The sequence below is a fragment of the Hippocampus guttulatus genome, chromosome 2 (assembly GCF_054856545.1).
Source record: "Hippocampus guttulatus isolate MCC_2025c chromosome 2, RoL_Hgut_1.0, whole genome shotgun sequence".
NCBI classification, from domain to species: Eukaryota; Metazoa; Chordata; class Actinopteri; order Syngnathiformes; family Syngnathidae; genus Hippocampus; species Hippocampus guttulatus.
This window is the reverse complement of record NC_141262.1, coordinates 36,092,057-36,117,380: the sequence shown is the minus strand read 5'-3', so window position 1 is coordinate 36,117,380 and position 25,324 is coordinate 36,092,057. Positions and strand designations below refer to the sequence as shown.

The window sequence follows — 25,324 nt, the reverse complement described above, 5'->3', positions numbered from 1 at the left end:
TAAAATTTGTATGGAAATTTGACCTGGGAAACCAAATGGAAAGAGGCACACACACACGGAGAGAAAAGAGCAGGGCTTCTGCGGAGGACGTCTTGCTTTAAGCTCAAGCGCACAAAGGGTCGATACGTCATTCGGGGACTACACAATCGTGGACGTCGTCCACAGATGGCTTTGCATTCAGAGGCGGGCGAGGTCGGAGTGGACAGATGAAAACGATCTGAAACAGAGTGATCTACACAACACCCAGCACAGAGAACAAAAATTTCTACTCATCTTAAGGTTTAAGATGCAAAGCAAGGGCGCCCATTAGCCAAAGAGGAATTCTCTAGTAAAGCATTTATTGATTTGAGGTTAACATTAAGCCAGTTCCAAGATATCTTATCGTCTACGACTGTTCGTTATAACAAGTCCAAGTCTTACTAGTCTCCTGGTTAGATGACATCACTCCTGCACCAAACTGAGCTCTGTAAAACAAGTGCAGGGATACCAACAACCATAAACCTGTACTAATTAACCGCAACACATTTGCGTTGCATTTCTAGTTTAAGCTGCACAATGCACAGCTTTCCTCAGCTACAAAATTGTCTAACTTCACACAGTTGCGTGATTGCGGACACGAAGACATACAGATCTGCCACTGGCACAGTTGCGCAAGGGCATGTAGCTGAGGGCTACCGTTTGCAAGGCAATTAAAACCTGACAATATGACGGTTGATGGGGCAGCGAGATTCTCATGTCACGGGCAGTACACATTTCCTCCTTTGTAGACTTCTCTGTAGAAAGAGATGGACAAAACAACCCCCACAACCCCCCCCCAATCATAGAACTGACTATTGTTATCCTTACGCGAATGCTTTACTGCAGATATGACAATCACAGCCCATCAAATGTGTTTCTCTGCACACGACAAAGCAATGCTATGTATTCAAGGTATGTATAGCAAGTTGCTTTTTTGAGATGAGGGCAGCTGAGCCCATTCAACACAGAACCCATCAGTGGGTTTTAGATATTTAGCTGCTTTCCAACATCAAGATTTGATGGATTCCACTTATCTGCCTTCAATTTCCACTTTGAAAGGGAGCATTCAAGCCCTGGTCACATCCGTGCTCTACAAAGCTCCAAGCTTAAATACCTGAAAAGCACAAGAAGAGCTCCCCCAAAAGCCCCCCCCCCCCCCAAAGAACAAATGCATACCAAAACTGTAGTCAATCACAACAAGCTATGCATTTATTACGCAGGTAGATAAATCCTTTACAAATAGTTCACTCATTGTATTATCAATACAAAGGATGGTAACTAATTGCAAAGGAATTGCAATGGAGCAATTTTACTAGACGATGAACGTTAAAAATAATGAATACATTTAATGACCTTACGTGATGCTCGAAGCGCAAGGAACGTGTACATACAATGAGTTAGGAGACTTCCAGGTGGTCTCGGGTATTGGAAAAGCACAGGACACGGCACACTGAAAAATGCAAAGGAAAAAGCCTCTCCCCGACAGCACCAAACCCCCAAAATACAGAGCAGTGCAAACTACAAGTGTTACAACATGCTAGGTTATGATTTACGATTTTTCTCCCCCCCAAATAGTAATTAAATACCGCAGCTGTGAAGGCCTTCCACCTTATGCATAGATGTGGAGAGGTAGGCTTGGATGTAGCTTACCGAAGGGCCGGTAAAACTGATCTGCAAAAGTAACAAAGACATAGCCCCATCCCCCAACCCACAGCAGCATGCCTTTACAGAATTGCAATGACTTAGTAGAGAGACTTTTACCACATTCCAAATGTGCTCTGGCTACACCAGCTGACTACTTTAGGGGCCGTTATCCTGCGAGGAAAATTGTCCACTTGAATGACGTTTGCTTGGCACACCGAGTTGATTCTTATTCAAGCCATTTGCGAAGGGTAACTTGAAAGCTGTGAAGTCTAGGAAGAGACTGGTTAACACGACCCCGCCCCACCCCCCCCCAAAACCCAAATGTGTAGAAGAAACCCAAATGTAGACAAACTTCTCAAGTAGGGCTAGTGAACAAAGGACTGGCTCTCCCCCGCCGGCTGGGGAACTACTTGTGATCGCAGAGGGGGGTAGAGAATTCCGATAAGGCGCCGTTCTCGCCACCACACTACCACGGCATTCGTCCCAGTGGACAGCACCACGCAAATCAGCACACAACAGGAATGGTGATCAAGGTACGAAAGACTGTTTAGATAGCCTGAAAAAGGGAAGAGAGATCTATGCGAGACAGTGGTCCTACAAAAGCTGTAAAATTTAGTAAACAGGGTCTGTTACAGATACCTCTACCGTCATACAAACCAAAGCCTTTGTGATTAACTCTGAAGCATGAAGACATCTGCGCCCTGCCCAACTCTCTTGGCTGGCTCGCTCTGGATTGGCAGAACCGCTTCAACGATGAACCTCTTTGGCGACACTACCCTGCCTCTGGCGCCATCTGGTGACCGCTGCCGCCTGCTCTTTTGGGGCCCTCTGGTCGCCTTCAGCACTCTGGTCCTGTCCTGTCTGGTTCGCCCTCTGGTCCCAAGACACGCTCTGGTCCTGTCCTGCCTGGTTTGCCCTCTGGTCCCACCACGCTCCCGCTCATCATCCCCGCGTCGGCACTCGTCGCTGATCCCTTGATCTTCTAAAGACTAAGTCCATTCTTCCTCTCAACAACTACGTCCATTCCTCCCAATAAACTCAGTCCACAGCCAATAGGGCAATGAAAAAAAAAAAGAAGTAAAAAGTTAAAAAAAAAAAAAAAAAAGAATTTAACTGTTGCGCTTGATGCAAGCAACAACTTGGTTTCTACAAATATAAAAAATATTGACGTTATAAAAACGAGTGTGCTTGATCCAAGCAACTTAATTTCTGACGAAATAAGTCGCAAAAAAAAATTGAAAAAAAAAAAAACGCTGCGTGGCAATTTACAGTAGCTACAAGCAGGTTGCAAATGAGCTTGCCCACGTTTTTTCCTCATTGGTAGGATGACTCATCCCGTGTATTTGCCTTTAAAATGGGTAATAACTTGGAAGCATCTATTACCGTTTTACTACCGGCTGCCATTGTACGATTGGATATCGACTAAGTACCGTTGGCTAAAGAAGGCCAGCGTGACAAAAAGACCACCTAGCGACCATACGTTATATTCTCAACTGTACCAGCTGTTCTTGCCGCTGATCAATAACATTGCAATTTTGTGGGGAAGCAAAAAAAAAATCTGCGCCCACATTCGTCATTTGTGACGTCAGTCAACGGAAGAGGAGAAAACGTCCAGAGTACAAACCAATCTATGACAAACCGTCAGAGGCCTTACGTCACGGCGGCCATTTTGTTCAAAGAAGGTTACAAAGAAGCGAAAGCTAATGCGTCCTCAGACCATTTAAAATAAACGGATTAACCGCAAACAAGAACAAAAATGCATACGCACCGTTTTGTTAGTAACACGGTGATCAAAAGGATGGTTCGCCAACATTTCGACCGTAAAACAAGAAGTAGGTCATTTCTACTCGGAAGAGTCAAAAATAGCGACCATAGGTATTTAGAAAATTAATCTTTAGGCTGACGTTTAGCGTGTCGTAATAGCTAATAAACGTACAGGAGACAAACATCTACCGTTCTTTCCCCGCTTTAACAGACACAGGTTCTACATGACAATGCACGCAATTCAAAGCCAAATTCCGCATCTTTTCACAAAGGCAAGCCTGAGACTCAAACACTTCAACTGATTTAAAAAAAACCCACTAAACCCGATTTCACCTGAGACGTGAACGAATAAGCAGGCGTCGATTCGAAGCAATGTGACGCAGAAAGGAAATGGCGTTCTTTTATACGCTTCGAGTCGTTCAGTCACGGGTAGGACTATGTATTCATTCGACACGAAAACTAGTCCCTCTCTGCAGCAACAACAAAACGGTCAATAATTGCTATTTAGGTTAAAAAAACATTCGTGATGTCGGATCAACATGTAAATGCATCAGTACATAAACAGAATTGTAAACGCAGGTTATGTACATAAAGTGCGACGGGTGGGGTTGTTAAATGAAGGGGCTCGTGCGTGTTTCGAATGGTACGTCAGTGTTTATAATACAACAATTAAATGTTATTTTGTATAATTCATATATTTTATAAAGCTCGTGGTTCCAGGCCTTTCATACACATTTTGAAACAAAACAGCTGACGTCATGTTCAACGGTCGTGCGGATTGATTACTGAAGTTTCTGGGCTCCAAAACTGGATGAAACTAGAATGTGGCCGGATCTACTTCTTATTTACTGCAGTCAGACTGATACGCCTTCGCCGTTGAAATATATATACAAAAAACAGCTCACAAAATGTTAATGTGACAAAGACGAGCTGGATAAATCGTACGCTTTTCGACGTACAACGACGCTCAAAAGCACGTTTGCCGCACCGTATTACATACACATTTAATTGTAGTCCCCGGATATATTAGCAACAGTAGTTGTCAGTATTGTTATGACAAATATGGGAATTCACGTCCTATTCTTATTTGGATTATACACTGGAATAAGCGACATATTTCTAGAAACATCAGAATGCACTGGAACTTCAGAGTGGAAAATTACCAGCGCTGTGGGAAGGGGAGGGGAGCAACGGTGCCATATTCAGCTGCTCGTGTCCAGAAAAAAACCACCGTGAACTCCGTGACAAATGTTCAACCAACCAATATATGTACCTAATACGTCGATCTACGTTAAACGGTTCATTTCATTCTCTTTGAGCTTTTCTTTGATGAAGTCTTGTCACAAAGCTTCTGATATGTATTCGTACGTTAACCCCATTGAGTTTATCTTTAGTATTAACGTAATGTATTTACGCACGCGCAAACACAGGGTGTTGTGTCCTAAAAATCTGGGACGCGTGGTGTTTACCGGTGTTGATAGAGAAGCGCAAAAATAAATGACCGAATGTGGAAACCATGTCAAGGGAGTTGCCTCTGTTGACCAACAGGGGGAGTAGCGTGACTTCATGACTCCAGTCACGTCTGTCACGCACACGTTTGCTCAGTAGCCCATCCCCTAATATGACACTCCCACCGACTACAGTACAGCATCCCGAATTTGTCTGGGCAAAACTCTCATTTACGTACCGGCCCTCTTGTTTCACGGCCCAGGATCAAACATATCCTGAATTTCAGTCTGACCACAGCAACCGAATTGATGAGTTGGCCGTAAAACAGGTTGGAGTCGATCCACACATTCACGTGACAACCGAGCACAACAAAGGTCTTATTCAGATTGACTTGCTCATGGAATGCGATGTATTTATGAAGGGGACAACAAGTTGGCAGTGCAATCTTAAAAACACAATTGTACAATTATTACTTTAATCCATTTTGGTCATTCTGTCCTCATTGCTAAATTACAAAATAATTTAAGATTCTGGGTCCTTTTCTGCCCTCATGAAATTTCAAACAATCCATGCACAACACACAGAAACATGCAGGTGTTTAAATGACACCGAAACCACCCGAATGGCTACAATCAAAATACCTACCCATAAATGTTTAGCCTGATAACATGCCCACGTGTGTCAATGGTTGTAAGGGGTCATTTGTTTGTAATGAGTGCCTACACATAACTAGTCAGTTTCATTTCATCCAGGGTTCCACTGACTGCTGGGTACCGAGTCATGGGGAAAGCAAAATAACTCAAAGGCCCCATGAGTGTCAGGTTCACACTGAACCAAATAATGTTTTAGAATCCCTGATATGCTAGTTCGGACAAAGTGCTATTACAAAAATGTTTATAAAAGAAAAATCGCACCAACAAAGCATAAACTGAAATCACTGGTCACAAGGAGCCAGAAGGCGATTCTACGCCCCCCCCCCACCATCACTTTGCGTCTGGTTACGTCACCACGCTGTGATCGCGTCGATGATAGTGCGACCGATTTCTTGGTGGTAAACAAAGCAACATGGACGCGAGTGTTCTTTTTTTTTTAATCAGGCTTTTTACTGTCCTCAAAATGGTCGAAAAGCAGCGGCGGATCAACTCTTTGCTACTGCCGAGACAACAGCTTAATGGGCCATCTCCTAGCTTTGTTGCGGGGGCGTGCTATATACCAGGCGGATGGCGCGCCATGTTATGACTCATCGCGTACCACCCTACGTCATCACGTAATTAATGGGAAGTCCCGTGTTAGGCTTTCACACTGTGAGCGGAGGCGATCCGAGGCGATCGCGACCCGCCTCCAACGCCGCGCCGGTGGACGCGGATCGGCACGGATCGCCGTTGGCCGGCGAGCCTTTCCCACTGCCCGAAAAAGCGTGTTTACCCGTGTTTTTGCGGCAGTGGGAAAGGGTTAAGACCAAAACCCAACCTTTTTGGTGACAACCTTAAACACCGTTTTTGGAAAGGAGTCAACGAGGCAAAAGGTACATCCTACCCTCTGTGAAACATGGAGGTGAGGGTGCGGGCTACAACGTCACAGGGAATATCAAAATTGATGGTGAGATGATTGCAGCATCGGAAACTATCGGAGGAGAATTTGAATTTACGTGTCTGGAAGCTGCGCATAGGAAACATTTGGACTTTCCGACATGACGATGATCCAAAGCGCAAAGTCATTGGCTACGGCAGGAAAAGAAAAGTGCAGATTCTGGTGTGGCCATCAAAAATGTCTGACCTCAGTACTGTATTTTAGAGCCACTCTTGGGAGAGCTCAAATGAGCAGTTCATGCCAAACAACTCAAAAACTTTCAGGACCAGGGGGCCCTCGTGGGTGTTGGGGTTAAGAGTGACAATCTCGGTCATTTGGGAGGTGCTCAGAGTACAGTCGCTGCTCCTCTGCATCAAGAGGAGCAAAATGAAGTGGCTCAGGCATCCGTTTGGATGCCTCATGGACCCCTGGTGAGGTGTTCTGGGTTATGTCGAAGATATTTAGAGGCAGCGAAAATGTCAGCAGCATGAATCAGTATATATGACGTCATCCGACTAATTGCTATGAGCATGTACAAACCGAAGTCCTCTTTTTTTTTTTTTTAATTGAAATATTAAAAATGCTTCGTGTCACATACGCACAAAACGCATACTATATGATATGAACAGATCTTTTCAGAAAAATAGATTTATACATTAAAAAAAATGATATAGCTAAGTCGCCATCGTATCTTACAAAGCTAGCATATATTCTTAAGGTAGAACTGGTTTGAGCAACATGAGCATTGATTTGCCTCTCTGTTACTTGCAGCGCTGTTACTGTATTTACAGAAACGTATAATTGTTTTGCAAAAAAATAAAATAAAAACATCTTTATTTAACAGCATTATTTTAGTTGGGATATTTTTGAAGTACAGTACCATTACTCGTTTTTCAGGTGCCCGAGCAGCTGTGCCAAATAACAAAATATATGATAGGGTGAAAAAGCATAGTAGTGAAACAAATGATATGATGGTTGATTTCCTTTTTTTCCTCAAAACTTTGTATACCGTATGTACGGTGCATCATAAATGGTTAATTATTAAAAAATGTCGGCGCCTGAATCGCCCTCGAATTCTGCAATGAATTACATCCGAGGACTGCCAAATATGCCCTGCCACGGGTTACGGCCCAAGGCCATTCCTTCCTCCATGTGATTATGTAGTTCGGCATGGAAACTTGACATTACCGGGGCAGTTTTGAACAATAATTTCAAGAGCGAAAAGAAATGCAACTTTGGCGTCCGTCGTACTAGACGTGTTGGTTAAAACGCAATCTGTTTATTGAACTCCGGTCGCGATCATTTTTCCAAAAGTCCAACTTCGATCACCTCTTCGATTGAGTGCCCTCTTTTAGCCAATCCAATGAGCTTCCGGTTACATCAGGCACGGTGTCAAATCAAGCCACCACGTGTGAAGGGATTCCACTGTGCGTGCTCAAAAGCTGTTATACCATTCCTCTGCAGCCAGCTGATGGAAACCAACCGATCCACAGTCGGTAGACGCACGATCCAACAAATTGGGCCTTTATAGTGAAACAGCGAAAGAACTCGAGAATTAGGGTTGGAACGCTCAAGACTATACCATCCGGTGCGAAGCAAAGACTTACAAACAGGTTGCCGTCTAAACGAGCTAACGGTTACTTGTGAGAAACCGGAGCTTCGGCGCAGCGGAAACACTCATCACCGTCGGTGCCCTCTGTACAGTCAACTTAACCGAGCCGACATCGACGGCTTACCACCCGGAAAGAGACGGGTAATGGAGAAGTTTTTTAGGCCCGTTCGCGGCTCCTCTGAACCGGCGGGGATGAAGCAGCGCCATCATCTCCGTCGCCGAGACCCAGAGTCGCACAGGTAGGACACTTATGAAGACTTTATATTTATGGATATTGTTTGGAGAATAATATAGGAGGTAGTCCTTTGGGGTAGGCGGCAACAAGGGTCCATCAAAACGATTTTTGGAAATTAGCTAAGAATTGGCCTTTCGAAAAAGATTTTTCTCCGCGTTTAGTAAGTCCGCGAGTTTCACTCTGGAATTCAACGTAACGTAATGTTTTGATTTATGAATTGTTCTTGTATAAATGACTACCGGTCCTTGGCGCGCGCCCCAGCTCTTGTCCAAAGTCAGCCGGGATAGGCGCCGGCTCACCCGCAACCCTAATGAGGACAAGAGATATAGAAAAGGGACGATTGGACGGCGAGACGGACGGCAAAGTGTCACGATGTGTTTGCGCCATAGGTTTACACCGTTTGACGATGCCGAAAGAAATTCAGAGGAAAACCGAGAGCGCCGCTACCCTGGGCGCGGTCACTACCGCCACGCCGACCGTCAAGATGACACCCGCCGTCGCCAACAAATACATCAAACTCGGCACGTCGAAGAGGATGAAATACTCGACGACGAGAACACTCCCGTAAGTCTGTCCGGAGCTTCCTGCTCCGGCCTCTCCTCATCCTCCTCTTCCGTCTCCTCGTCATCCTGGTTCACGGAGGCGAGTGCAAACGATCCTTTCTCTCTCCGCCACCTTGAGCGTCCGCGGCATTCCTTGTCCTGCTCCGACATTGCAGAAGTACGCGGGGCTTTTCAAGAAGATGACAGCACCGAGCCTATTGCCTTTGCCAGCGCTACGCACGGCGCCCGCGGGAATGGCGTCGGCGGTCAGAGAGGGAGGGCTGTTTATTCGTCTCTTGACCGAAATCATAGCAGGAGCGAGGAGGGCCTCCCGAAGGGGAACGAAGGCCGAAAACAAGGCGGGGCGCCATATAGCGGGGCTCCGTACGAGACCTCCGGCTTGAATCGAAGTCTCACTTTCAGCGATGAAGATCTTCTGGTGGGAGATTCTAGGGGCCCAAAGAGAGCGGTGTCATCCGGCCAGCTTCCCGGCAAAGGAATCCTGAAGAACAAGAAGCCTCACGCCGACATACGCAAAGCCAAATCGTTGGAGGTGATATCTCCAAGGGTTCCCGAACGACAGGATCCCAGACCCGGTGGCCGGGAGGAGAAAGGGACCGCGCGGGCTGAGATGGAGCAAGCCAGGGCGCATTTTGTGCAGGGAAAGTTGCAATTCTCAGCTTTCCTGGATGAGATAACAAAACAGGTGATAAGTCCGTCATACCTCACGATACTCGGGGTGAACGACGGCAAAGTTACCGACCGGACCGGTGCGCCGCTTCAAACGCTTGACCCCGTCAAACCTGAACTCCCACCTAAGAAGCACAGGAAAAGTTCTGGCGAGGAGAGGGAACACCATCCCCAACAACATAGCGGGCAGGACAAAAGTGCTCGTAGCATCTCACCAAAAGACTCGGACAAATTGATTTCGTACGCGGCTAGAAACCATCAGGGTAGCCCGCCGCCTCATCGCTATGCGTACTCCTCCGGTCGAAACGCTCACCGTGGAAAAAGCCACAAAGACCAGAGGTTGTCACCCATTGGGGGTTCCCTGACAGAGGACGGGTACGGCAGATGCGGTTCTCAACTAAGCGACGGAACCGGCACGAGCCCCGAGCTGAGCCGGCCCGAACCGCGGCACCGCTACGAGCGGCGAATCCGTGCCTTTTATAGTACGCGCGCGCAGAACTTGCCTAAGCCGCGGGCTCGGCGCGCGGGCGTGAGCGCAAGCCAACGAGGGCCAAACACCTCACCGCCATCCTCAGACCGCGGTGCGAGAACGGGCCTCGGATCAGAGTCTTCATCGAGTAGATCCGACTCGACCGGGACCGCGGATGCATCCGCCGCTACTGCGAGTCGTGGCTCGGAGCGGAGCGGGCGACACCGTCCCCAACATTTGGGGAGCGCCAAACAATGCGGAGTGAGTTCATTTAAATTCTTTTGGAAAGGAACATGAGGTTGCGGTCTCACGGCCCGAATGGGACGATTACCTTCACGGTTACATTTCAAAGTTTCATTCAAGTCAGAAAATTCAAGTTAATTTTTGCCAGGTCATCTATTGCGCATAATCTGTTTGTTTGCGTATGTGGAAATGACATTTTAAAAAATAGGGGCAGCCATAAGATAAATGAATTTATTCCCGGTACAGTACTTCACTGAAACATTTGCTTCCAATATAAATTAGTTTGCACCTTGCAAGCCTCAACCGTAGTTTAAACCGGTGGTTCTTAAACTTGTTGGAGGTGCCCAACCCAACCGGTTCATACGCACATTGACGCGACCCTTTGTGAAAAATAAAAATAGGATTGAAGAAGGCGGCCCGGTAGTCCGGCGGTTAGCACGTCGACTTCACAGCGCGGAGGTACCGGGTTCGATTCCAGCTCCGGCCTCCCCGTGCGGAGTTTGCACGCTTCCCCCCGGCCCTGCGCGGGTTTTCTCCGGGTGCTCCGCTTTCCTCCCACGTTCCAAAAACATGCGTGGCAGGCTGATTGAACACTAGAAATTGTCCCTAGGTGTGTGTGTGGGCGCGGATGGTCGTTCGTCTCTGTGTGCCCTGCGATTGGCTGGCAACCGATTCGGGGGGTCCCCCGCCTACTGCCCGAAGACGGCTGGGAGAGGTTCCGTGATGCACGTGAATCCATGTTGTACAGATTCGTCCGACCACTTTCTTCTTTTTGCCCGACGTAGCACGTATTACATTTTTAATTTACTTTTTAATCACACGACGTACTCTCATGACGGCCGCACGTTTCCGCAGCCAGTGACGGCCGCGCGGACGCGTCATAACTAATTGACACGTTGAGTCGGCCGTGTCTTAATCTCCATCCGTGGCGGGGGCTCCGTCGAAACCCTCGGACCGATGATTCATCCCGGGGTTGGATTGAACCCGGCTTAAGAACCACCGGTTTAAACAATGATGCCATTCTCCTGCATTCCGGATGCCTCGCGAGTCCTACTTCTCCGGAAGAAAAATGGCAAGCCTATTAAATGATTACAAAGACTACGGAAAGCTTTTAAGTTCATTCGGGCCTCCTAGGAAACCGGGGAGTGTCATACGCACTGCAAATGGAGTTGCCGGTCTCCTGTGTAGAGGGAGTGCAGCCGAGTCATTCCGAGGGAGGGAGGTGTCAAATACCACATGCGCCGAGTCATACCACAGCAATGCAGCAAAGCGCGGTGCATCGAAGGGAAATTTCGTTCACAATGTAAGCAAAAGGAGTAGCCGGCTACAAATGACTATCGTTCCAACCAGTAGATTTGAGAAATCGCTAAGCGAGGTGCATCACGAATTAGAAGGTAGCGGCTCCAAGTGTTTGAGTTGTGCGGGCTGACTGTCATTTAACAATTCATGCGTGGCGTTACATAATCAGGAGATTGTCTTTCCCGGTTTGTCGAAACATTCCGGTCGGCAAAAAAAAGAACTCATCGACTTGTAAAGACTCAATTACCAGCAGCAGCTCTGCCGCGATCGATGGTAAATCTGTCACGTCCCTTGCGATGAAGCGGTGACCCATTCCGGGTGCGCATCGACTTGAACGCAAAACGCGCAAGGCTCCCGCCGTCGCCCGAATGAGGTTATGCCAGAAGCCGGATGGTTTTCACGTTTCACGTTTTACCCTTTTGTTCATTTGTTCAGTTTCTTTGAAGCAGCCATGGCTGCGAACGCGGGGTGACCATTTCATCAGAGTCCGATATCCGATAATGCGTCGAGGGTGAAACTATTTGAATGAAGTACAGTAAATCACTATTCGCGTTGCCTCATATAACTTGATATTTTCTTCATCGTCACATTTCCATAGGACAGACTGTGTGACGCCGAGCGGCTTCGGTAAGTATTTCTATTCTATTTTTAAGTTGTAACCCACCGGTGGCTATAATGTAGTGGTCAGAAATCGGCATCATCCTATAAAGAGCCTTCATAAAAGTGCTGACAATGACATCTAATGGCAGACGTGCAATCAGTGCCTCTTTACAAACGCAGCTCCCCCCCCCGCATTCGTTCTTTCAAATAACCGTTCCCGGCAAACAGAAAGCTACAATCCCAAATCAAATTTGCAACCCCCCCAAAAAAAAGCCCTCCAAAAGACTCCATCTTCCTTTTGCGTTCAGGGCGCTACAGGAGGAGAATACCGATCTTCAACAGAACTTGCTGCAGACGGTAGTCTGCATTGAAAGCCTGGAATCGGAGCTGCAGAGGACACGGGATGAGCTCGGCAATGTCAAAGACAAATATAAAAGGTTTGGAATAAGGACCCGACAAAGGCTTTGAACGCGGAGGATGATTATCATCGTCCTTAAAGCATGTACCGCGGGCGTACTTGGCGAAGTGTCCGGCGAGTGCAAATCTCTTACGTCACGTGTGATGCGACGTGAGCCTCGCCCCGCTTCGGGCTCACACGTCGATCACCGGGGGACACGAGCCGGACGCGTGTCCCCCGGTGATCGATCGAGCACGTGTCATTCTGCGGATAGACAGAACAGTTGCTATAGATGTATCGATCCGCGGAACACGCGGAATAATCGCACAAAAGGTTGCGGTACATTTGCCCAAGTGCATTTTGGTTTACGTTGGGATCCCTTTTCCCTTGGCCAGTGGTCGCAAGTAGCGGCATACAAATACTTTGCTTCTGTACTTTCGGTAGATTTTTCAGGTATACGCTGCATGTTTTTTAACTTTTGTTTGCCGGTAAATAACAACATCTGTAATGTGTTACTTCTATGTACGCCGAGGAGTCGAATCGATACGTCGTTCGCTTGTTTTTACACGAGTATCTGTATTTCTATTTGAGTCCAAGTCGACAGCGAAGCGCGAGCACCTGTGGCGTCGGCCCTGCCCTCGGCTAACGCCGCGCATCTGTTATGTCGCTCGGCACCGACGAGCGAGTGTCTTACCGGTGACCCCCGGCCAGACGGGCCCGGTCCGGTATTTATCACCAAACGACCGCACCCGCCAACGCGGCGCATGCTCGACCGACAGCCCGCAGCAAAAGGCCGCCGGCTCACACTGAGCAAACGCTCTTTGGTATTCTCAACATTCGTCTTTGACACACTTGGAGTATTGTGAATTTGGGACCGACCCAACGTCCGCGCTCGTGCGCAAAATGTACGGTGGGGTACGGGAGTGGAAAATAAAGCCCGTCTCTTGATTCTTTCTGACTTAACAGCCTACTGGAGACACATGCTGGAACCGGGCGGGCTAGTGAGCTGCTGGGGGAGCGTTTACACATTGCGGTGAGAAAACCCGCGAGGCAAGAATAACGCAAGGGAGCCTTTTCTTGCTTTTTCAAAGACAGCTTTGTCAACCGAACCGGCTGCTCCCTACTGAACGCGTTCTCTCTCGCTCTCTCCCTCTATGTGCGTATGTGACGTGCGCAGTCGGAAAGCAGAAGCGGCGAAAGGAAGTACCTTCTCGATCGCGTGTCCCAGCTGAGCTCAGAGCTGGAGGGCGCCCACGGGACCGTTGCGGCGCTGGAGAACATCATCGTGAGCATGCCGCCGTTTAGTGGACATTAAGGCAAGATGCACGCGCGAATCCGTCACAAGGCTTCGCAAGTTCCGCCGTTACAAAGATAATAATGCTATGTATCTACCCCGGTCAAGGATGACGCCTCGTACCGATGTCCAAAAACGTTTACTCGTGGAACACCGTGAAAACTAAAACATATTTCACACAACAATCAAAATTAAATATCTTGAACAGGACATTAAATAAATAAACACAAAATGACATACCGTGTGCACCTTGGTAAACCGAAAGTAGATCAATTTACAGTAAATCACATAGACCACACGGTATCGTAGTTCTGTCTCTCTCTTTTTCTCTCTCTCTCTCAAGTTGTCTTCTCGATCTTTCTCTCATTCCTCGCTATCCACGGCACGTGACCCGGAAGTGATTCTTATCAAAACATTCCAAATAACCTATTCAGAGGATTCAAAGAAAAAACATGTATGAAAGTTCACATAGAAATACAAAATACTTTGCAAAACAACAAGCCTAAAATAAATTGTATTTTCGTTGTCATGGCAACCAACAACTCAGTCTTGGCGACAGTTACATGCTATATTACTCCCAAAAAGTCGAACCCATTTGATAGAAATTGAGAATAATAAAGCATTTTTTTGTTTGCCGCACACTATTTGTTGACAGAGACGAGAGCGCGAGCAAGGAACGTTTCCTCACGCTTAGCCAGCGTTGTACGTTGCGTGTGGGAACCCGGTACGCCACAGTACTGTTCTGAATACAAATCCATGTTTATCGATTTATTTTTAACCAGCTGTCCGCAACCCACATTTAATGGGTCGACGACCCAATTTTGGGGCCGGACCCACAAGACGAGAATCGGCGCGGTCACCGAAATACAGTGGAGGAATCACTTCACGGTGTGGCGAAGAGCATTTCTACCCTACTAAAAACTAGAACACAATATTAAACATATTGTCGAGTTGATACTTAACAGTAGATGTAAGTTTCAGTAATATTAACCTCGCGGCAGCAAAATATTGCGATGTAATGATCATCATCATCGTATTCATCAAACTGAATAGATAATTCTGCGTCCCGGTCGACAAAATAGTTACGGTCCCGATTCCAAGTGACAGCGCTTCACAAATAAGCGCTTTTTGCTTTGCTGAAAAGAAACCAAGGTGAGCCACAATAGAACATGGCCGCAGGATTGTACATTTTGCTCCCGATTATTCACATTGACTCTGCTTACATATACTTTACGTGAAAAGAGGATTATAGACTGGCATTTCCTTAAAAATATATATTTTATTTAAGAAGAGGGGCTTTTAAATGAATGTGACATGTCGGGACATATTTTACATGAAGTCGAAGTCACTGAAACTACTGGACTCCCGGGGAAAAAAAATGCATCAAATGACATTTCCTTATCTTTGAATGTGCGGTTTGAAACCATCTTCACTGCATGTCTCACTCTCGGCTGCCGCGCCCGATAAAGGATCTACCGGAGAAGCACTTCAAGTCAGCTGAGGCCGCGCGGAAGATTCAATTACCCGCCGCTATCGGCAGCCACTCCGCCATCTCTCCGTCTGCCCTCAAGCCACCTCAGCCTCCTAAATCGGAGGAGACGGCACGCGACCGGCGGACGGAAACGGAGACCGCTACAGCCTTTGTTCCCTTCGAACGGGAAGTGCCCAAAACAGTAGGTCAAATCTCCCTCCGAGGCCCGCTCGAGTCCAGCAACGGCCCTCCTCTTTCAGCGGAGGACATCGGCGCCGCCATCTATCGGAAAATAAGAGCCAATTACACCGCTAAACCACAAACTAATCTTCAGCGGCCTTCCCTGGGTGAAAAATACCCCGACCGCCCTCTTAAACCTCAGCAACTCCACCGCGCCGACCGCTCGGGTGAAAAGGGAGAGGTATCGGTGACCCTTTTGGAGCGGGACGCTGCGGATGCGACGGCCGCGTCTGCCCAGCGGATCCTAGATGAGTTCACGCGGCAGCTGCGCACCCGTGAGGGGGGCGGGTGAAGTGAAGGGGCGGGAGTCGTAGGCGGTGGGAGCGGAGCAACAGCAATACAGGGGATGATGAAAACCGAAGGGCACTGCGGGAAACAACAGAGGCGCGCCTTTGCCTTTGCTCGATTCACCTTGAAAAAGTCCGCGGGCTTTATTGCAAGGTCGTTTGTATTCGATCGCACGACTTTGACAACGTGTGATTTATTGGTTGTTATAACTGAATCGGACAGGGTTTGCCTCGCAACCCAATCATCACACTGCACGGTGTGATCCGCTTTCGCTTCAAGCAACTTTTTACTAACAAAAATATGGAATGGCATTTGCAAATAATGGATTGTGTAAATGATGTAATGCATATTTATCGAGCTGCTCAGAATAAGAATAATACCGGTAATTAAAATGAGTAATATTTAGAGTTAAGTGTAGTTATCTCTTGTTATTGCGGTGTAGAGTCTTGAAAAATGACAGCGATAGTAAATGAATTGGACATTTAATATCGATTGCATTTTTTTTCTCTTTATGTCAATTATCATGAGTTGTTAGGAAAAATGGAGACAATGTTTTTGAAAAGAGATGACTTTTTGTCAAACTGTCGGTATGATCTGACTGTACTACGTGACGAAAACGATCTGTGCGCTGATCTGGTACCTTGAACTTTAGAAGCTTGGCTAAAATGGGCAGAATACCCACCTCTGCAAAATGAAAAATATGTCTATGTTTGTGTTCGTGGAACACTTCATCACAAATAGGCACTTTGCTGGCGTAACAAGATAAGTGCGAGGTCACGGTCTCTCTCTCTCTCTCTCTCTATATATATACATACATACATATATATATATATATATGTGTATATATATATACTGTATATATCTGTGCACAGATTTGCAATTTTGGTCTTATGAAGATTGTTTCAGTTCACGACTTGACTGGGTAGGATATTGAATTGAAGGTTCCCTACTTTCTGATTAATATTTCACGTCAATAAAAGTGTACGATGTCATTTTTGGAGTCACCTGTTTCCTGATTGGTCATTTATAAGACGTGCGTTTGGCAACAACCGGACTCCATCCTTGCATTTGCAACTGTCTTTAACCTGCGCGGTGTCACAATGAGTGCGCTTGAGGCCGTTCCAAAATCATGCCAGGCCCCATGATTTCCAGAGGGGCCTGACCGATACATAGGAGGGGCGGAGAAAATAATCCATCCATCCATTTTCCGAACCGCTTGATCCTCACTAGGGTCGCGGGGGGTGCTGGAGCCTATCCCAGCCGTCTTCGGGCAGTAGGCGGGGACACCCTGAATCAGTTGCCAGCCAATCGCAGGGCACACAGAGACGAACAACCATCCACGCCCACACTCACACCTAGGGACAATTTAGAGCATCCAATCAGCCTGCCATGCATGTTTTTGGAATGTGGGAGGAAACCGGAGCACCCGGAGAAAACCCACGCAGGCCCGGGGAGAACATGCAAACTCCACACAGGGAGGCCGGAGCTGGAATCGAACCCGGTACCTCTGCACTGTGAAGCCGACGTGCTAACCACTGGACTACCGGGCCGCCCGGAGAAAATAATTTAGGGATGTATTCTAGAATGTCAAATCAAATACCAGAGGGGCTTACCTGCAGCTACACGGATTTTTGATGAGGCTACAGGACCCCGAGTCCTCGTGCCGCTCCACCCTCGTCCAGAATTTCGATTTCGCCAAACTCGCAGCGTGCGCGAAGGCCTGCGTTTCCTATGCTGTCTCACACTAACCGAAGTCGTCATCGATGCTTCTCACAACAATCGAATCCAATTGATCATCCTCCACTCTGTCGGCACGCCGAAACGCGCATTATTATGCGGTCTGCTCGAACATGAAAATCTGCCCGTGCAGAGATACATATGAGGAAGTACGCTCATATGCAAAGTGTGCTGCCTCGGATGACATAATTCACAAGATACGTTGACGATATTAAGAGTAGGCTTTTGTTCTTTTCCCAAATGAAGAGGCTATGACTATCACGCATTGCCAGTTTGTAGCATTGCATAATATCATTGTGTAATTTGACAAAACAACATTTTTATACGGCACCCGCGAGAATGCTCGGAAATAATACAGGACTGTAATTTCATACCGCTTGTCCCCATTAGGGTTGCACGTCGGCCGGGGCTTATTCTTGGCTGACTTTGATCGAGAGGGGGGTTACGCTCCCAACTGGTCGGCAACCGATCGCAGGATTAACATTGAGAAAAAAACATTCACCGGTACATTCACACCTACGTCCGCTTTAGAGTTTCCACTTAGGATAACGAAGGAAGAACGGGCAAATACTACAGAGGAGAGTCTAAGATTTGCAATGTAAATCCAGAACCTTAGACCGCGCTCGGCTTGTCCACCACTTCTCCGATGTGTTGCCCGAAAAAAAAAAAAAAAAATCGCAATATACTTTATATCTGTACAGACTTCATTTTGAAATGATCTAAACCCACACGTTTCCCCAGACTACTCGAACGGGGGCATTGTAAAGGGGAAAAAAGTGATTATTTTTAAGGGCCCACGACTGACGGGGGGGGGGGCCCTTGAAATCAAGCACTAAAGTGGCGGGACCCGACAGGACATATTTCCAGGTGCCCTCCCTGCACATTACACGCCTCCAATGACCTACGGTCAGGTTTCTCCGGGTTGCTTGAGCACCCGCGGTCCATGACATAAATGTCAGGTGACTAAAGCTGTCATACGATATCAATCGGCCCTCCCTTTCCAAGCGTCCATCAGAACAAGTTTGCTGATCAGACACTGGCCTGCTTTCCTATTGGCCCCCGGTTCCTAATAGGATCCCAGGGACTCTGATGAGGGGGGTGGGGGGGGATTAGGGTTCCAAACTCTCCACTTTGCCCAGTCTCTGTGTCCTCCAACCATGGGTTTGGCGGTTTAGGGGGGGCACCGCATATGCACAAACCCACCAAGGCGCTGATTAACGACAAGATCACATCAAGAGAAGGAAATCTTTGATTCCGCTTTGGGTGGGTCGGGGGTCGACCGCAGATTGATTAGTTACCCAGGTGGAAAAGGTGTCATCTCCAGGGAAAAAAAAGGACTCTTTTCTCAATTGTCAATTTCTGTAAAATCTCAGATTATACATCAATCGCTTTATTCCCCCCCCCCCCCCCCCAAATTCTTTATCAAACTGAATTTGCGCTTTTGGATTATGGACTCAGATTGACCGTCCTCCGCTTATCCTTTCCACCCGGAACAACTTGGATGAGCTCAACCCGCTAATAACTCGCCAGCGTCGGCCCGCTTTGACCACTGGATTCCAACACAACTTGTGAGGGTCTTCCTTTTTCATGCGGCCGGCCACCTCTGGATTCACGGAACGTCGTAGAGCTCCATTCTCCTCACCCTTACCTTTTATCTCCTTTCTCATCTTTTCTTTTGCGATCGGAGTCGAGCCATGGCGCTGCTGAAGATGAAGTTCACCCAGCAGAGGCGAGTGCGACTGGCCCAGGGCCTGTGGCTCTTGTCGTGGATGGCCGCGTCGTGCGGCTCCTTCGTCTTTTCCTTGGGGGTCTACCTGAAGATAGAGCTGCTCCGTCGGGCTGAGGTAAAGCTTGAATGAAAAAATAATACATTTGCGTGAGGGGTTGACAAAGTGCTGACCTTCACACACAACCCGCTTTGTTCTTTAATCTGGCCCATTGGGTATTTACATTATGGAGAGCCCCGTCTTTTTTGTTGCAATCTGATAGTCTTTCCGCTTACTGTGAATAGTAAAACTAATATTGCGAAGGCGGCGACCTTTCAAACTCAATGTGAACTCACCGATGTCCTTTGGACCCATATTGATTGCCAACATTAACAAGTAGCTGACGGCGCAGGACATCAATGCGCGGCTTGCGGCTTCTTCTACGTCATCGATCGCCAGTATGAGCAAGGCCGCCGTCCTCTCCAAGTCACGAAGCAAAGTATTGTTGATTTGCTTGAGAAGGAGCGTTGACTGAAGCACAAAAAAAAAAGGCATGAGAACAACCCTCGCTTCCAAAGTCTAAAGCTTTGGCGCCTATAACCTTTCAGTGTGTTCTTTCCTTGCGGAGGTGATGGAGAACACGGAGATCCACGCGGTGCCCAACATCCTGATGCTGGTGGGCCTAGCCTCCATCGGCACCAACTGGATGGCAGGCCGAGTATGCCAGGACTCTTTGGACCCCGGCCGCTTCCCTCGCTGGAAGGTTTTCCTGCCGGGCTGGTACGCTGCGGCCGCACTCATCTGTTGCCTGCTCGTCGCCGTGGTGGTGCTCAGCTACGCCCTGCGGGGGCGCTTGGAAGAGTCTCTGAAGGTTGGCTCACATAATAGAGTACTGTTTTTTTTTTTTAATAGAGCATAGGATCTCATTTTTTAATCCTGTAGTTTCATGGCTCAAACCAGCCCACTTTAGTTCATAACCTTTTAATGAGGCTATACAATTTCAAGGTTATTAGCGTAGCAATCCAAAATAGTTGACCATTCCCTCCACTGATATTTCATGTAGCATTTAATCAAAAATCACAATGACAATTAAATGCGCTCACAAGAGCACGATCGGCGCTTATTTGAACATCAACTGTGCAAATGGATAAAAAGTCACCAAAGGACCAATATGCAATGCTACATGACGCGGGTTGAAAAATGTTACACTTAAAAATGCACATTTATCAAATGCTCTCTAGCCGGATTTAGGCAGCGGACACGGCGCTTCCGGTTATCGCTGTTATTCGAAACATATTCATAACCACTTCCAGGGCACATCTTAGTGTATTGACGCCAACTTTCAAGCAACAGATCCCGTATGAGAGGAATGCAGGATTTCCCGTGCTTCGTTGCCATTATAAGTAACAATTGTGACTGCGTTACGCCTCTTTCATTTGTTTCCCTACAGACAAGGCGTAATACGGTTACGGTGGCGTTGTTTCTAGTTGTGTATTAAATGATCAATAACTTCCGGTCTTAAATTCTTGCGACTTAGTAACACCCTTAAGAACAAAGGTAGCGCAGACAGCGTTACACATAGTAAAATGGACCACCAGAAGCAAGCGGTACATTTATATGAAAAGGCGACAGTACATGTCACAAACTCACTTTATTTGCAGAGTTCAAACATAACGCGGCCCAGTCGACGGGGATCTCGCCCAAGTTTCCCAATTGCCCACTCCGGGCCTGATGCTGAGGACCTAAAAGTCGATATGCACTCAATGGGCATCACCTTAAAATCAATTTGCGTAAGCTAATGCGATGTAAATATGATCAGGAAAACTGCCTTTAATTGGCACTTTCAGAGAAATATTACACGTGATGTAGTGTAGCACTGGATTGTATTTTAAGAGGTGTGACAATTAATTGACCATTCATCGATTATCAAATGAATCAATAATTCTTTTTAATAATGGATGAACTGTTAAGATACGTTTTTTGATTTAAGATCGTCCAAATACTCAACGTTTCAGCTACTCAACGGTAAATATGGTCTTATTTCTTTCGTTCTCATTGAAAATGGACAGATTTTCGTTGTGTTGAATCCAAATCATTTGCATTTACTTTGGAAAACAACGATGAACATTTTTGCGTGTTTTTTGACATGCAAGATCAAACCGGGAACGTTATCTTAATCGATTTGTTTCAGCATTTTCTGCGCTGTCAATTTGATTTAAACAATACTCGTGTTCTTTGAATAAAGTGATTCATTGACAAAATGATCAACAGATAAATCGATTACGAAAACAATTGTTAGGTGCAGCCCCACGTATTGTATAAAAAAAAACACGAGATTACATTAACGCCGTGAAATACGTTTATGTCACGTCACAATAAAACGAAGGCCGCGGGAAATTTTTAGCAGGTGGGCTTGACTTTTTATTTGAATTTTTTGCGGTCGTTGTTCCTTTTTGGCAAGTCGCGACATAGAAAGAAAAGCAGCCGTCCTTTATGAATCCGTCTCTTTCAACTCAGGTCGGTTTGAGGAACGGGATCCGTTTCTACAAGGACACTGACGTCCCGGGCCGCTGTTTCCAGAAAGAAACCATAGATCGTCTGCAGATGGAGTTTGGCTGCTGTGGAAACACCAACTTCAGGGATTGGTTTGAGGTGCAGTGGGTCAGCAACAGATACCTGGACTACACCTCCAAGGATATCAAGGAGTAAGTGCATGATAATACAGCCGTGAGCTCAGTGAACAAAGAAAAGTCAAAAAGATAAGATCCTTACATGCAAGAGTGGAGTTCAAAAGCTATGAAGACAAAACACAAAACAGCGACTTACTGATAAAGGAAAGGATTCATCATGTTAGTGTACAGCGCTCCGCTAACTACAGTGCGCGTCATAGCGGTTAAAGTGGAAGACAAGTAAAAAATATTCTTAACAATATGTTCCGCGCGCCCCTACTAGTCTATACACGGAATTAGGATGAATATCGCACGTGTAGAATATGAGTTGAGCATAAAAAAAAAAAAACGACTGGTTTTTATTCTACTCAGGGGGCGGCCATTTTGCCGTCGACTGAAAATGACAGTCGGCTAAGAGCTCAGGTAACAACCGTCACGGCTCACCCGGGTTTGGTCACGCGACGTTCGCAGGCTGAGCCCTTAGGTACTATGATGTCATTTTCAGTCGAGAGCAAGCGGCAGTACAAGGCAAAATGGCCGCCCCCGGCTGCCATGGATGAAAATAGGTTGATTTTTCTGGTTAAATCATATTCCGCACATGCAATATTAATCAGAATACCGTGTTTAGATAAGTAGGGGCACATAAAATACCGTACGTTTTTTGACCTGACTTCATCTTTAATTAAATGAAACTGCTGTCCGCCCCGTCATTATGAGGTAACTGCCCCTTTAATAAGCCCTTTGGTGTTTTAAGCGACATTACTACCAGCGGCTTGTCTTCAAAACGGTGGACAGTTACATAATAAATATTTTACATTTTCATAATTATCATCATTTTATGTCCACCACCCGCTCGTAAAATTCAAACATGAGCCAAAAATTGCCACCATGTTATCATCTCCCCTGTCAGCAGGTTCGCATACTTTGCATTACGTTGCTTGCAGAAATGTTATTTAAAAAAGAGTATGAGAATGTGCATTTCAAACAGCATAACATCCACTCAGCACATGGAATGTGAAGTTCAATAGAACATCTCAGCCTCAAAGCACCTTGTGGCGATGTTGACTCTGAAAAGCTTTCAGCTTGTTTTTGTGACTTTTACTTTCCTATATATATATACTGTATACTATATATATGCACACACGTGTCTTCTTGTTTCATTCCATTTTTTATTCTCCCTCTCTCCCCTCAATCTCTAGTCGCATCCGTAGCAACATCGATGGGCGCTACTTGTTGGATGGCGTCCCGTTCAGTTGCTGTAACCCCGCATCCCCTCGGCCCTGCCTGCAGTCCCACCTGACAGACAACGACGCCCACTACAACTACGAGTTCCAGAATGAGGAGCTCAACCTTTACAATCGCGGCTGCAGGGAGGCTCTGATCGATTACTACATGGGCCTGATGGATTCAACCGGTCCCGGTGTACTATCAGTCATCTTGATACAGGTGGATCACACTGTCACGACATTGTCGACAATAGCCGCAGACGGTAGCATTGGATGGCAAAATCACAAAAATCATGCAGAAACTTTGATGGCTCAAGATTTGAGGCGCATCTTAAGTAACTTCAATGCGGTGCATATTGTGATAAAATATGCAATACAAATGTGATCGTGTTGATTTTTATATGGTTCGTCGACAATTAATGGCAATCGATTTTTTTTACTGGGAGATTTATCTTGAAATAATGAAAGTTCCCACACAAATGCCGGAAGAACACACAGACATGTAAATAATCATATTTACCAGCCTATATTCCTCTTGTCGGTCAGTGGAAATCGAGTTCTATGAATAAAGGTCCCCGCGTTCTCCTTCTACTCGATTAATCTCCATGTAAGTGTATCTCCATCCGTGCACCACACCGCCCCGGAGAGGACACGGCATGCACAGCAGACATTTCTTCCTAATTTTTCAAATATGTGATTATTTTAACGAATACAAAATTATTTTCCGGTTGTTGTTTTAAGATAGATTTAAAGTTACATTTTGGTAATTGAATAAATGCTGAATTTGCAACGGAGTCAAAATGATCATGATTATTGTCGTTTCTAAAACTAAAATCTTATTTGCTTAGTTAGTGTCACATACCTCACTGACCGCCGCTCGTGTCCTTTTTGCCTTGCCACGTGCAGATGTCAGTCCTGTTGAGCCTGCGCTACCTGCAGACCTCGGCGGAAGGGGCCGCGGCTCAAGGGCAGCCGGAAGGGGACGGCGAGGGTTTTCTTCTGGAGAAGGGAGTGAAGGAGACCTTGGAGGAAGCCAAAGTAAAAATCCTGCTCCTGCTAAAGTTTGGCCAGGTTGACCCCGGTGCAGCCGATGGCTCTCCCGATGCAGAAAAGGCCCCGCCATCTTCCGGCCAAAAGATGAGTGAATAAAATCAGACGCAGAATAATCCTGGAGGTTGTGAAGTCACATCGAAATTTTCTCGGTTGAGTACGTTGTGGCCGGTGGCGGGTAGAACACCTCCCGGTTTCGAAACATTAGGCTTTATTCGTGCTCCGCCAATATGCGGCAGCCAAAATGTGAACCTGTGACCATCCGTCAGAGCTTCTCTTCAGCGGATGGGTAGTAAGTTTCGTTGGAACAGTATTAACAGGTTTAGTTGACATTTTGACCTTGATTCGATACTTTTAAGCTGATGTCATAGATCATCCCGTGCGCACTGTATTAATCATCTCACAGCATTCGAGTTTTTCTCAACTGCAATTAAATGCTTTGGAAAATGTTTAAAAGTGGCAATGCGCATGCAGCCTATTAAAGGTAGACATTTTTAACCGCTTTGTAGCGTCTGCTTCTATTTTTACAAGGAACAAGAGGAAAGAAACGAACTGTATGGGCCAATTTGTCTTTGTGTCTCCGTACGTGCGTGCGTGTGCACGTGCGCTTGCACGTGTGTGTGTGTGTGCGCGCGTGTGTGTTACTTCTAGATGAAGCTGTCATCTTGTCTAGGCGGCTCAGAAACAATCGGATAATCCCGAGTGTACATTATCCTAGAAAGGCTGCGTAGGCACTATCTGCACGCATGGCAACACACTCTGCCATCGAGCAACTACAAGTTTTTTATGGTTTTGTTCCCCGATTACATGAAGCAAAACAGATTAAAACGCCATTAAAAAATCATAGCGGGCAATCATATAACCTATGATGTTTCAAATGTGTGTTGCTTTCTTTTAAAATAAAAAGGCTTACAACACAATGTTTTGTTTTATTCGTGCGGTGGCTATAGAGCTGATTGATCACAGCTTCTGGAAGGAGCAAAATTTAGTCATCATGCTGATATACCGTCATATTGATGCAAAATTACTGATGTTATTGCGTGGGGGACAGTAATGTCGTTGTTAATATTTAAACTAGTCCAAGTTCAGGTTCACACCGAGGTCAGAAATTA

General features: G+C 46.5%; 2 protein-coding genes and 1 long non-coding RNA gene across 4 annotated transcripts; 2 read left to right on the top strand and 1 right to left on the bottom strand.

The window, feature by feature from the left end:
- Nucleotides 1-5,273: 5,273 nt before the first annotated feature.
- LOC147209867 (uncharacterized) lies at nt 5,274-20,004 on the bottom strand. Of its 2 annotated transcripts, XR_015100276.1 has the most exons (5): nt 19,869-20,004; nt 19,624-19,798; nt 19,210-19,411; nt 13,739-15,578; nt 5,274-9,648 (listed from the first exon to the last, which is right to left on the bottom strand). It is a non-coding gene; the product is annotated as an uncharacterized LOC147209867 (long non-coding RNA). The 2 variants fall into 2 exon arrangements; XR_015100275.1 differs by lacking the exons at nt 19,210-19,411; nt 19,624-19,798; nt 19,869-20,004 and adding an exon at nt 17,438-18,225 and having other exon boundaries at nt 13,739-15,902.
- LOC147209868 (uncharacterized) lies at nt 8,158-16,816 on the top strand. Its single transcript, XM_086105911.1, has 7 exons — nt 8,158-8,295; nt 8,681-10,253; nt 12,133-12,161; nt 12,443-12,571; nt 13,498-13,564; nt 13,709-13,816; nt 15,295-16,816. The coding sequence occupies exons 1-7, from the start codon at nt 8,201-8,203 to the stop codon at nt 15,826-15,828; spliced, it is 2,535 nt and encodes an 844-aa protein (XP_085962037.1). The 5' UTR covers nt 8,158-8,200; the 3' UTR covers nt 15,829-16,816.
- Nucleotides 19,256-24,714, top strand: rom1b (retinal outer segment membrane protein 1b). The gene is made up of 5 exons (XM_086105912.1): nt 19,256-19,405; nt 19,896-20,138; nt 21,785-21,972; nt 23,136-23,382; nt 24,069-24,714. The coding sequence occupies exons 1-5, from the start codon at nt 19,256-19,258 to the stop codon at nt 24,309-24,311; spliced, it is 1,071 nt and encodes a 356-aa protein (XP_085962038.1). The 3' UTR covers nt 24,312-24,714.
- Nucleotides 24,715-25,324: the final 610 nt, after the last annotated feature.